Source organism: Apus apus, chromosome 2, assembly GCF_020740795.1.
Source record: "Apus apus isolate bApuApu2 chromosome 2, bApuApu2.pri.cur, whole genome shotgun sequence".
Lineage (NCBI taxonomy): Eukaryota > Metazoa > Chordata > Aves > Apodiformes > Apodidae > Apus > Apus apus.
Window position 1 is genome coordinate 134,504,350 of NC_067283.1, and position 14,638 is coordinate 134,518,987.

General features: G+C 41.4%; 2 protein-coding genes across 2 annotated transcripts in view; both read right to left on the reverse strand.

Moving 5' to 3' along the window:
* Positions 1-14,638, reverse strand: part of RIDA (reactive intermediate imine deaminase A homolog) — a 959,578-nt gene that overhangs the window by 291,175 nt on the left and 653,765 nt on the right. The window lies entirely within an intron of this gene.
* Positions 1-14,638, reverse strand: part of STK3 (serine/threonine kinase 3) — a 137,532-nt gene that overhangs the window by 109,503 nt on the left and 13,391 nt on the right. The window contains exon 4 of the mRNA XM_051610163.1: positions 13,306-13,420. Within this exon, the coding sequence (XP_051466123.1) occupies positions 13,306-13,420 (115 nt within the window). The remainder of the gene's footprint in view (positions 1-13,305; positions 13,421-14,638) is intronic.

Here is a 14,638-nt window from a genome sequence, read left to right on the forward strand (position 1 = left end):
CCCCTCTACTCACCTGGAGTACTGCATCCAGCTCTGGAGCCTCCAACACAAGATGGATGTGGGCCTGCTGGAGCATGACCAGAGGAGGGCAACAAAAATTATCAAGAGGGCTGGATCACCTCTCTTATGAGGACAGGCTGAGGAAGTTGGGGTTGTTCAGCCTGAAGAAGAAAAGACTCTGGGGGGACCTTATAGCAACCTTCCAATACCTGAAAGGAGTCTATAAGAAGGCTGGGGAAGACCTGTTCACAAGAGCATGTAACGATAGGACAAGGTGTAACAGTTTTAAGTTAGAGAAGAGTAGATTTAGGTTGGACATTAGGAAAAAGTTCTTTAATATGAGCGTGGTTGATCACTGGAACAGGTTGCCTAGAGAAGTGGTGGAGGTCCCAGCCCTCAAGACTCTAAAGGTCAGGACTGATGGGGCTCTGAGTAATCTGGCCTAGTTGGAGATGTTCCTGCTTATTGTAGGGGGGTTGGGCTAGATGACCTTTAGAGGTCCCTTCTAACCCAAGACATTCTATGATTCTATGACATGGATGTGCGAGAGAGAGTTCATCAAAGGGCCATGAAGATCATTAAGGGGCTAGAGCATGTCTCATACGAGGAAAGGCTAAGGGAGCTGGGACTGTTCAGCCTGGAAAAGAGAAAGCTCAAAGGGAGGACTTTCTCAATGCATAATTATATCCGAAGGGAAAGCACAAAGAGGACAGAGCCAGGCCCTTCTCAGTGGTGCTCAGTGACAGGACCAGAGGCAACAGGCACATGCTGAAACACAGGAATTTTCCTCTGAACATCAGGAAACACTTTTTTACTGCAGAAGTTTCCCTGCAACCCATGGTGAGATGGCAGGCTGTCCCCCTGCACTCATGGAGGAAAGTGGTGGAACATTCCCTGAAGGCGCCAGGAGGGGTGAACTTGGCCACTGGACTTGGATTTTGTGGCCAGAGGATTTGCTGCCAGTGGACTCTGATTACGCAGCTTTGGAAGACCCAAGGCCAGGGGAGTTTGTGCCCAAAGCAGCCTGTGACTCTGTGGGAAGCCCAGGCTGGAACAGCTCCAGACCTCGTGGGAAGGACACATGAAGGAGAGGTTCATGGAGGACTCTCCCATGGGAGGGAGCCCGTGGGGAAGCAGGGAAGGACTGTAAGGAATCCTTCTTCCTGAGGAGGAAGAAGCAGCAGGAACCACCAGCCTGTGAACTGACTCTAAACCCCATCCCCTGTCCCCCTGTGCCACCGGGGGGAAGGAGGGAGAGAAACCAGGAACAAAGGGATTTGGACCCAGGAAGAAGGGAGGGGTGGGGTAACATATGCAAGCCCTGCTCTTTGTGTGGTCTGTGTCCTGTGTGTGTTTGATTAGTGTGAAATGAAATTATTATTTTTTCCCCAAGTTGACTCTGTTTTGCCCAGGACCATAATTGGTGAAGAGCCCTCCTTGTCCTTTGTCTCAACTCAGGAGCTTTGTCCTCCTCATCCCCGAGTGTGTGTGTGTGGGGGGGGAGTTGAGTGAGTGGCCATGGAGCTGCTCCTTTGTTGTTGTGTTGGGCCCAAACCCTGACAAATATATAAAAATACATTTATTTTTTTAAAACACAACAAAACACAATGTATAGTTGCTTTTCATACTATACCAAGACTAGCTGGCACACAAACTAAGGTAAGTCTGATGCAACTTGAGGGAACAGGTGAGGCAGATACATTTTCTGAATGTACCAATTGTTGCAAGCAACAAGGGACCAAAGTATACAAAAACAGATCCAAAGTTTCTCAAACCATTTTTTTATTCATAAAATCTTATAAAAGCACAAATAAACTCCTAAAATTCACATCAAAATACTTCCTAATTGTGTCTCCTTCCTTCTACACCCTAAACCACAGGCTCTCCTCATAAGGATGGTTAAAAGTTACTACATAGGTGGTGTAGTCCCTGTGTCCCTACAAGTAACTTTCAACTTGCAAAGGAAACATCTAAGTACAGACTTTGCCCATAACATGCCGTGTCACTGCACACAACCTGGAGTCTATTTAATATCCACTACTCTCTAGTTCTAAAAGTAGTTTGATGTTGACATCAAGTAATGCTATTGCTAAGAACCCCACAGTACTAGTAAAAGAAACAAAAGTATTTTCCATTTTAATACTAGGAATGTGTTACAGCCAGTGTTGCTGTCCTGGTCTGGATGCATGGTTCTTACACTGTGCTACTCCTGATCAAACTATATGGGTATTATGTTTCCTGTTGAATCAGTCCATTTATTTTATTCTGAGCTTTTAAACATACAGCATCATTCTTCCATCAGCATAGCACAGTTTGTACCTTGCACCTTAGTATAATTTCACAGTTGTTATCTTGTTACTTCATTTTTTATTTCCAGTTGCAGCAATATTCTAATTTAAAATCCTGTGGAACATCTAGCTGCTTGGTAACTTTGGCTAGTTCTAATTGTCTAAGCTGTGTCCCTTCGCTGGGTTGGTGCTACCGTCTAAATACAAGTCAGCTGTGAAGCAGTTTAAAATCCTTCATCATCAAAATCACATGCAAGTTCTACATTAATGTAAATTACCAAGTTGAACAATGTTACAACAGTCTACATAAAACATGAACCATGAACCTAACCTTCAAAATGGAAATTTGGAGCAAGCAGATCTCAGCAAATTCAGGTGTTTCACTTCTATTAGGAGACCAGGTAATCCACACATTTACATCCAACTGGCTCTGGATGCCACACAAGGGAGACTTAAGGGTGCATGTATGCAGTCTATCACACACTACCTAATCCATGCAGCTGTTGGGACAACTTATATACAGGTCCTCTGCTCTCAGTCAAATATTCCCCTTCCTGAGGGCCCCTCTGCAAGGATTTGGGTCAGCTGAATGGTTTTAACTGCCTAAGTCCATCCCCAGCTGCTCTTTTTGCACTAACATACACACATTAAGCCTGATGCTTCCAAGAAGTATCAGATCACTGCAACTCAACAGTCTTATTAGGTCAAGTACAGTGGGTAAATCCACTCTCATGGCAGATAAAGGCACAATGCTACAATCGTTTTTCCACCAGAAGCTATGCAGCTTGAACATCGCTGATCTTACCACAAGTGCATACCTCTTCTAGTCTTTATTTATGTAAAGACAAAGATAGACTAACAAAGCAGCTGAGATACAGGAGAGATGAAAGAATGAACAGGGGAGAAGATGACAATATCCTTCAGAAACAGGACATACCTGACAAAGGAGGTCAAGAGTATCTTTGCCGATAGGCTTGCTAACCTAACGAAAACAACTTTAATCTAGGTTCACCAGGGAACAGACACCAAAGTCTTCAGGTAAGTGAAGAAGCAGAGAATGGGGAATAACATATCAGACAAGGTTCCACAGGAGGTTTTCCTCACTCCCTTTGAGAGAAAGTAAGGCAGACAGGTACATCTGAAATCCTGTGCATGAAAGTATACAGCCTGTGATGCAAACAGGAGGAACTACCAGTCTGTGCACAGCTATAATGTCACTGGAATTAGAGACACAACAGGATAGCTCACACAGTTAGATGGATGCAGGCTCATCACAAGGGTGAAGGCTGAGATGTTCACAAGCATGCGGCTTTACCATGGAACACTTCAACTTGTTCAGACTTTATAGGTCAAAATCAGAAGCATAGCCCAAAAGACAGATGCCATCACAGCACCTACTACAAACCACTCCACCAAAAAGGGAAAGTTGATAAGTCATCCTCAACAATGAAAGAAGCCTCTGATCATAGGCCACTGACAGGGGAGGGAGGGAGATTGCGATGGTCAACCACCTCAAAACCTGTTGGGAGGGCAACATGGCAGGGTACAAAACAAAAACAGGAGCAACAATAATTTTTAATGCTGGTGCTGTACAGGTCCACAACAGGAGGTGTTCCACTAAAACAGCTACTCATGAGTAGACTGAGAACTCATCAGGGATGGCAGAGGCAGCCTTGAGAACAACTATGAGATGTTGGAGGTTAAGTTATAGAGGGAAATGACAAAAGGAAGTCACAGAACAGTATTTCCAGATAGTAAACCTCAGCTTTTTAGAGGAACTAGTAGGTGAGATCCCAGGACATGCTGTCCTAAAGGGCAATGGAACCTTGAAGAACTGGTTAAGCATCAAAGGCAACCTCCTCAAAGTATGAAAACAGTCCTTCCTGACATGCAAGATATCTAGTATGCAGGGCAGGAGGCCATCCTGAATGAACTAGGAACTCCTGGCTAAGCTAAAGTACAAAAAGCAAAGCATGTAAGAGACAGAAGTAGGAAGAGACAAATAAAGCAGCCTTGCCTGGATACTCAGAAGCAGAATTGGGAAGGCCATGGCTTGGGGGGCGGGGTGGGCATTGAAACTGGAAAGCAATAGAGAGAATATCAAGAAGAGCTTTTATTGGTCTATATACAAGGAGGTGGAAGAAAAAAAAAAAAAAACACACATAAGAAAAGCATTGGCCTACTGATAAATGGGTTGTCCATCTATTGACAACATAGAAGTCTTCTAAGCATCTTCTTTGCATCAGTCGTTAGTAGGTTTTCTCTGGCTCTCAGCTGTCTCTGCCTAGTAGCAAAAGTCAAAGAAGTTAAGAATTACTCTAGTAAATTGGACAAATTTAAGTCCATGGGAACAGACAAGATGCATCCAACGGTGCCAAGGAGACAGCTAGTGCTAACTCAAGGCTACTTCTTATCAGCTTTAAAAGTTACAGCAATCAGGGGATGTCCCTTATGACACCATCTTCAAAAAAGGCGAGAAGTATGATTTGAGGAATTACAGGCTGGCCTGCTTATCCGCAGTCCTTAGGTTATTATGGAGGAAATCCTCACAGAAGCTGATTTCTAGACACACAAAGGGTAAAATGGTGCTTGGAAATAGCCAGCACAAGTTTACCAGAAGGAAATAATGTCAAATTAACCTGGCTACTTTCCTCTGAGGATGGGGATAGAGCTGATGTTCAATATCTTCATCAACGACCTGGATGAGGGCACAGAATGTACCCTCAGCAAGTTTGCTGATGACACCAAGCTGGGAGGAGTGGCTGACACATCAGAAGGCTGTGCTGCCATTCAGAGAGACTTAGACAGGCTGGAGACTTGGGCGGGGAAAAACCTGATGAAGTTTAACAAGAGCAAGTGTAGAGTTTTGCATTTGGGGAAGAAAAACGCCATGTACCAGTACAGGTTGGGGGCTGACCTGCTGGAGAGCAGTGTAGGTGAAAGGGACCTGGGGGTCATGGTAGACAGGAGGATGACCATGAGTCAGCAGTGTGCCCTTGTGGCTAAGAAGGCCAATGGCATCCTGGGGTGTATTAGAAAGGGTGTGGTTAGTAGGTCAAGAGAGGTTCTCCTCCCCCTCTATTCTGCATTGGTGAGGCCACATCTGGAATATTGTGTCCAGTTCTGGGCCCCTCAGTTCAAGAAGGACAGGGAAGTGCTTGAAAGAGTCCAGTGCAGAGCCACAAGGATGATTAAGGGAGTGGAACATCTCCCTTATGAGGAAAGGCTGAGGGAGCTGGGTCTCTTTAGTTTGGAGAAAAGGAGACTGAGGGGGGACCTCATCAATGTTTACAAATATGTAAAGGGTGAGTGTCAAGACGATGGAGTTAAGCTTTTTTCAGTGAAGACCAGTGATAGGACAAGGAGTAATGGATACAAGTTGGAGCATAGGAGGTTTAAGATGAATATCAGGAAAATTTTTTTTACTGTAAGAGTGACAGAGCACTGGAACAGGCTGCCCAGAGAGGTTGTGGAGTCTCCTTCGCTGGAGACATTCAAAACCCGCCTGGACGCCTTCCTGTGTGATGTACTCTAGGTGACCCTGCTCTGGCAGGGGGGTTGGACTAGATGATCTTTCGAGGTCCCTTCCAACCCCTAGGATTCTATGATTCTATGACGTGATTTAGTTTGACTTTACAACTGCTGTTCACAGTATCCCACAGTATCTTTTTAGCCAGTCTGGAGCACCACAGGGAAAAGGTGTAAGAACAACTGGCTGGACTGGTGGGCTCAATGGGGGTTGAAAATGTAACCAACAGCCAGCTTATTCTTCAGAGGCTGGTACTAGAGTGAATACTCCGACTTCTTCACCAACAATCTGGACGGTGAGCTAGAACACACACCCTTGTCATGTCTGTGGATAACATGAAAAAGGAGGGAAACTGTCAATACAGTAAAAGGCAGGGCTTCCACTCAGAGGGATCTCAACAAGCTGGAGGAATTAGGTTGACAAGTTCAGCAATGGCCAAGTCCCACACCTAGGACAGAAGACCCCTATACCATGAACAGTATGGGTTGAGAATTAATGGGGTAAGTAGGATTGCTGCAGAAAAGGTTCTAGAGTGGCTTCAGTAGACAAGTGAGCAGGGAATGCTCACCATATATTGATCTTCATTAGGAGAGTACATTCAGCTAAGTCAGGACAAGTAAGTACTCCTCTTCATTTAGCACTTGTAAAACCAAATCTGGAACACTGTGCCAAGTTTCAGGCTACTATAAAAGAAATACTGACAAACTGGAGAGTATAGCAGTGGGGACTAGAGCACATGATATATCCAGCTGACAGAGCAAGGTTTGTCTTAACTGAGTAAGAGTGGATATTTTAACAATTTTTAACAATATAAAGGGGAGATTAAAAAAAAAAAAGCTTCACAAAGGCAGAAACTTCTTAGAGAGGCAGAGAAAAGCGAGGATGGGCAACAGTCACAAGTTGTCACAGTGGAAGTTCAATTAGATTCAAGAATAAAGAACTTCACAGCACTGCAGAGAGAAACTGTAGAATCTCCCCTTTTTCAGATTTTCAAAACTCAGCTGAGCAGAGTCCTGATCAACCGAACTGGAAGTTCACCTTTCTTGGAACAGTAGATTCAACTAGATGACTTTCAGATGCTCCTTCCAAATAAAAATTCTTACTTATTTTAAATCAGTGGCACACTGTTCACCTCCCTCCTCACCACCTCTAAAATAAACATCCAATTTCAAAAGAGTAACTTTTATCTGCAGTTTTTCTACATTTTTCCCTTTCCTCACTATAATATAGAGCAATACATGCATTCCAACTTCAAACACATTCTTTTATTGTAAAATAAAATATATATGGAAGGATATGTTCTGACCTTAATGAAACTTGGTGTTAATTCCTTAGATTGAGACAAACTATCTCCTGGATTAGAATCTTATATGCAGAGAGACTGATTGACTCAAACTGGAAAGACATTAATAATTCAGCTGATATTTCTGGCTCTCCAAGGCAAACAATGATAGGGTTCTTTGAGGGGAAAGAGTGTTGTGGGGAGACAATAAGGTTACACTTGCACCATCTTCTGTAACAGGAATAAGTGTTTTGTGATGTGAGGTGTATATTAGGTACTAATAGAGGACTATCTTGATTAAACGTTAATTTAAACAGCTATCTCTCTGTGGAAAACATTAGTGTATTTTTTTATATTATGTGTTTACATGGTCATTTTACTGTTTCAGCAACTTAAAACTGGCAGTACTGAAAATTATATGCAAGGAGGCCAAAAAAAGTTGTTGCTTACATTATGTAATTCTAAATATTTTCTTTGAAAAATCTTTAGCAGTTCAAATTGAAAAATGAGTAATTGACTTCAAACCATGGATGCAACTTTTGCCATTCTTAAATCTCACTAAGTTTGCCTTCTGAAGGGTGGGGAGGAAGAGTTGAATATGTAACTAAACAATCTGTACAAATCAGAAAAAAAACCCATGAAAATTCTATCCCCTCCTCACCATATTATAGCCTCTCTCAGCTTTTAGCAGTGACCCAACTGCAGAAAGAGATCAGTAGCAAATATAAACATCATAGAACCTAGCAAAGACAGCCAATAGAACTGAAGCAATATTTTAGAAGCTTTCTTCCAAGGAGCACATTTTAAAAACAGAAAGCCTGTGAATTATACAATGCTAACCATTTTAACAGTACATGGCTACTAACAGTTTTAAGACTGCCCACCATATGGATTTCTGATATTTCTTTGCCTATTTTGGGTAATCTAGGCAGGAAAAAATCCCAGAAATTATCTGGGAAGCCAATTCTTCTCAGAACTGACTTGCAGATGGTAAAAGCAGTATCTGACTAGTTAATAACAGCATTTATTTTAATGAAAGGATGAAGGTCGGATACAGCATGGGGAAAGATAATCCTGTCTTCAAAGCAACCCTTTCAGTATTTTGCAAATAAACACCAGACCTCAGATTATATACTATTTTAATAGTATATGCAGTGAGTTCTTAATGAGTGACTATGACCCACTAAGTTCTGTACAAAAAGGGGGAAGACACAATATTTCACAATGTACATGGATAAGAGGATGCTGCATCGCCAATCTTAGCTCTGAAACTTCTAGATGTTTTTTTGGAAGCCTTATTTGTATGCAATATAGACATAGCTTTTGGAAACAGACTAAGAACTGTAGCTCTAACTCACTCTTCTCTCATGACAATTAACCAACATGTAAATGCATCTTATTTCTATCACACAAACGACAAATACCTGTCCCCTCCTTCTGCTGAAGATGAAAACTAATTTCCTCCTATGAGTTAATTTCCAAGCAGATGGATACAGTTCTACTGCAAGGTTGCAAGACAGCTCTCTCATTCTGAGATTCATATAACACAACTCACTTTTTATGGAATCTACAAGGCTACTCTAAAAAAATTAAGGAAAAATAAGGCCTAAAAATTCAATTACTCCACCCAGCATTTATGTAATAGTCAAACATTCATTGTAACAATAAAGATATTTTTTTTTAGACGAAAAGGCGAAAGCCAGCATAGACTACCTTGGTCTGTAAGGGTAGACAAAAAATAAGGCAACCAGGTCATGTGGGATCAACTTTTCTTTCCTCTTCTTCCTCAGTCTGGCTGTATAGAAAAGCACTTCAAGAGTGTCAGCCTAAAGATCAGTCTCTGATCAGTAACACAGTTGACTAGCCCTTTGATTCAATTCACCTCGCAGAAGGCTTACAGACAGAACATGGTCAGCACCATCCTGGATGGACTTGTCCATTAGCAAAACTTCTGGCCATGGAGATGAGTTAAACAAGTGCAGAAGGAGTTTTAGTCTTTGTGTATGGACTGGTTTGCTACTAATTAATTAATGTGGACTCAACTGAGGAAGTTATACTGTGATAGATGCTACTTAAACAGAAAACACGAGTTATTAGGCCTTAGTTAACAAATTTACAGCTGCAAATCACATGTACTTTAGTGATGCAAAGGTCTACAAATGAAAACTATTTTAACTATGAAATTACTGAGAAACATGACTGCTTAAAATTGAAAAACATTTTCATGAGCAATATGCATTTAGCCCAGATAGGTAACAAAGGTTTGCCCTGGACACTCATATAGAAAAAGCAAAACCAGGAGGACATTTAAACATAGCATCTAGAGATACACATATGCTATTCCTTTCAATTACTAGAGCTTAAACACATGAAAAGAATAACTAGCTAAGAAAACGTGGCAGAAGATGATCAGTAAGAATACATGAGATAACGTACATGTAACTGATAAATAAATTTGTATGTAAAGGAAGTCACTGTTCAGCTACAAGATTCAGGACCTTGGGACCCAACAGCACACCTCTTGTACAGTAGTATATTGCTACACTTGTCACTTACAATACTGTCCCAAATAAGGTTTTGTCTCAAAAACCCCCTACATAACCACTACATGGTATGCTACAGTCACCTGGATTTGGTCCCCAAAGGAGACAGGATGAGAATTATTCAGTTAATCACGACCAGTGCATGAGCAAATGCATCCTGAATTGCCAGTAGAGAGGCAGGATTGCTGGTGTCAGTACTCCCCAATACGTTAATAGCAGCCAGCAGGATTTAAAGTGTTGCTTCATATTGTAATTATCTCATTCTACTGCCACTGTTAAAGTCTGTCTCATTGTTCCTTCTCCTTCCCTTTCCCCACTGTTCATTCCTCTTGAATCAGATTATGGCAGAACAGTGGCTTGATAAATTCCAAATTAGCTCACAACAGGCTGGGAAGGACAGACTAGAGAGGAAAAAGTTCCCCCTGCAGCCACACAGTCACTGCATCTGATACATGGAAAATGTAGTAACACATCAGTCAGGCTGGAGGATAAGAGTGAAACTGCCCTTTTTGGCAGCAACCTACAGTTTGACTGCATAGGATACACATACCTCCCAATTCAGTCTCTGAGAAAAGCAGACAAAACTAGATGGAGAGCTCTGCTGCCTTGGACTGACGAGCAGCACACCACAGATAACAAGATAACAAGTAAACGAAGCTTGCTCCAGTGCTGCTGATCTCCGCCTGGCACACTAGAAAACTCCAGGGCAGAATTCCAGAGGTTAATTTAACTTCAAAGTAGTGGTTTGAGCCTCTTGGACAAGAACATGCTCCTGTCAAGCTGAAAACTTCTTGATATGAACAGGGTCCCAACAGTCACTAGAAACATTCTTAACTTGGAATTCTGCTTCCCTCAGTTTTGGTCCATTAGAGCAAAACCCAGTGCTGTTCACTTTCTAGACAAACAACAAAACAAGTAAAGGAAACAGATACAGAAAAACAAGATCACTACCTACTTAGTTTTAAAGATTAACAACAAAGGCAAATTCATAGTAATGCTTACTCCACAAAGACATGGGGACAGACACCTTTTTCTGTAACTTATTCTGATACGATGATCCTAACAACCTTTACACTGAAGTATGAGTCATTCCAGTAACACAATCACAAGCTTTCCACCAAAAGTCTGGGTGACCTCAAAGAGCAAGAGAAGAAACAAGTCCAAAGCCTCTGCCTAAATCTTCCAATTCTTGCAAGACAGAGCCATGGCAAGTAAAAAATTGAGGAGTATGCTTTGGTGTTTCTGTTGTATACATCAGAACATTCCCTATCCCAAGACAGAAAGAAGTTCTATCTAGCCTGGCAGGCTGTTTTCATCAGTGGCCTATAGTAGGTACCTACAGAATAATGTAAGCACATGTCAGGTAAATAGTGACAGCTGTCTGCTTCACCTTTTCAGAGATCTGAAGCACACGGATTTCCTGCTTTAGTCATTAAATATTTGTGTTCAACCACAGCCATTTCTTCCCCAGCCTTATTCGATTCCCTTTTGAAAACAAATTCTTAGCATCTCTAAGATCTTCTATTAACTGTACAGTGGAACTTACCACCAGGTGTAGAGAAAAATATTTTGCTTTGGTTCTAATAACAAAGTGATCCATTGTTTTGTAATAAACAGAGCATAACCATATCTTAGTCACTTTCTTTGTATTACTCATGGTTTTCAAAACCTTCTATCATGTCTATCCATCTGGGTACCTCTGCCCAACACAGAAGTATCCTAATCCATTTAGTACTCCTTCTAGAGCAGTACGCTTTGCTTCTGATCACCTTTCTCTAACTTTCACAGTTTTGTTATGGCCTCAGCACTATTATAAACTTTGGCAATACCTTTACTTGTTCAATTACTTCTAAAGATTAAGCTAAAGTGCTCCTGAACATGTATATAAAGACTGCCTCCCCTACCAAGCCAAATGTCTCTCTTCACATTTACTTCTGGTAATTTTCACAAACACCAGGTATCACAAAGCCTTTCAAATCTTTCCCTTCTTACACTACTAGAAGTACAATCTCTCTCATAAGTATTTCTACCCTCTTTTCCAAAGAGGATAGCACAGACTCATGTAGGGTTCCCAAAATGACCACTTATTCACACCCTCTTTATTACCTTTAAACAAATTTCCCACCTATGACAGAATTCCCCATTTACTCCCTTACAGGTAAATTTCCTCGAGAGCCTCTGGTATGAAAGCCTGTGCATAAACCTGCCAGCACCAAGCACATCCAGACCAGCATCATTTGTGTGCCAAACAACTCCTTTATAGGACTCTACTAGCCACACACTGCATCACCTGCCTTTACAAAAGGCAAGTTAACTTTAATAAATACATGGATACATGTAATTATGGTAATCAATTATTTAATCATACCAACTTTAACCACAGACAACAGCAGAAGAGTTAGTTTGTCTGATCATTGGTATGCATTTGCTCTGAGACTCAATCTTCTCTTTCCCTCAGATCTCTAGTATCTCTGTTATGTTAATATCCTAAAATAAAGGCAAACAATATTAGTTGCTCTATTTATAAATACACATATACACGTTATCATTTTTTTAAATCAATATACACACAAATTTGCTCCTTATTTTTCTAAATACTGCTTTAAATTGGACTTTTTTTTTTTAATTCTGGACTATCATTTCTTACTGGGGCTACTGACTCTTCCACTAACCCTTGGATAATATACAACTGTAAGGACACCAGTTCTAGAGGTTGCAGGAACTTCAGCAATCTCCCATTACTGTGTCTTTTCCCCAGTCATCAATTTAATATTACAGCAGTCCTGATGCAAGACACTGTTTCCCAAGAGGCTTCCTGCAGTCTGGACAGCTCTCTCACATTGGAATAACTCTAATTACATTTTCCCTTACACCCTACTTTCTAATCCTAAAGATTTGTTTTTCTCTTCTTCTCTTTCTCCCTCTCCTCCCAGGTATGGTGCAAGGAACAATTCAAGGCATGTTTAAAAAAAGTAAAGAACTAGCAAGTAGAGGGTCACGTCATAGCACTTGTTGATAATACACATACTCTCTGTTACAGCCCACTACTGAAAACAGTGGACTCAAAGGAACTAAAGATTATTTTACTTGTGCAACAAAACATTTTTCAGAGAATGTAGAACTAACAAAGCCTGTTCCTAGAGGTTTGTATCCTCCCCTACATTACTGTTCTTATAAGCCCATTAAGACTCTTCCATACAACCCTTTGGTTTCCTCTCATGTTCCTTAATTGACATCTCTTCCTCCTCTCCTCTCATTTCTTGAGTAATGCCAATTACTTCTCATGCTCCCCGATTACTGAGTGGGAGCACAATAATTCTATGCCTGTTTTTAAACCATCCATGTACTAAATGGCTTGCTGACAGACCGTGAGGTGTAACAGGTATGGGAAAGAGAGACGCAGTTTGTACAAAGCAGTAATTTTCAAGAAACTTACAGGTTTTCTTATTTCAAAAATGTATTTGCTTCTGCTGATGAGCACTCCACAGAGGAATAGAAAGCCAGAGAAACTGCAGGAGCCTGTTCTTCCTGAAGAACCAAGGCACAGATATGATCTTGGCTGATGCTAAGGAGTGTGTCTTATAACTCTGACTTTTATTCTGGCTTTCAGCCATAATTCAGTTTAATTTTAGTAAGCATTAAACATTAAAAAAAAAAACTCACCGTTTTATTACGAAGTCTAATTATGTCCGAAACAGAGCCAGCTCCACAATACTCCATTACAATCCATAGATCTGTGTTCTTAAAGTAGCTGCCATAGTATTTGACAACATAGGGACTAGATGGGAAAAAAAACAGAGATAAATATATGAATTCTTAGGAGGGGAAAAAAAAATCATCATCACAAGTGTCGTTAAAAATTAGTTTGACACACACTAACACACCTAAAGAGCAAGTGTAATCTAATGCATTTTAAAGTTGTAATTAAGTTAATCAGTGTCTTGTTAGAATGAAGTCTGACTGCTTAATAAAATTATCATCAGATCATAAAATGGTTTGTGTTGGAAGGGATCTTAAAGATCATCTGGTTCCAAACCTGCATGGGCAGAGACAACTCCCATTAGACCAGGTTGCTGCAAGTCCTGTCCAGCCTGGCCTTGAACACTTCCAATGATGAGGATATCCACAACATCTCTTGACAACGTGTTTTAGTGTCTCATCACCCTCATGGTGAAGAACTTCTTCCTTATATCTAACTTATATCTACCCTCTTCCAGTTAAAAGCCATTACTCCTTGTCCTCTCACTATAAGCCCTTATAAAAACTACCTCACCAGCTTTCCTGTAGGCCCCTTTCTGGTACCTGAAGGCTGCTATAAGGCCTCCCCAGAGCCCTCTCTTCTCCAGGCTGAACAGCCCCAACTCCTTCCGCCCATCTTCATAACAGAGGTGCTCCAGCCCTTGAATCCTCTTCATGGCCCTTCTCTGGACTTGTTCCAACAGCTTCATGTCCTTCCCGTGTTGGCGACTCCAGAATCGGACATAGGGTCCAGGTGGGATCTCACAAGAGTGAAGTAGAGGGGCAGAATCACCTCCCTTGACCTTGTAGCTAAGCTTCTTTTGATGCAGCCCAGAATAAGGTTGGCCCTCTGGGCTGCAAACGTGCATTACCAACTTGGTGAGGTTACCAATCAACCAATGGTGTTCTCAATCTATTCTCTGCTCAATCTGTATTTGTGCTTGGGATTGCCCAGGCCCAGGAACAGGACCTTGCACTAGGCTTTATTAGGGTGCACTCAATTCCACTGTCCATGTCACCAACAAAGATGGTGAGCAGCACCAGTCCCAGAGCCAACCCTTCAGGAGCACCAGTCATCACTGGTCTACATTTGGTCATAGAGCCATTGACCACAACTCTGAGTGCTACTACATGTATCACAAGCTTCCAGTTATCTTCATATATGAAGCTTTGCTTTGTTTTCCCCTCCTTTAAGTCCTCTCTTAACTCTCCTCACAAAGCTATTGTATGTTTCACTTCTTAAAAAAAAAAATAAAAA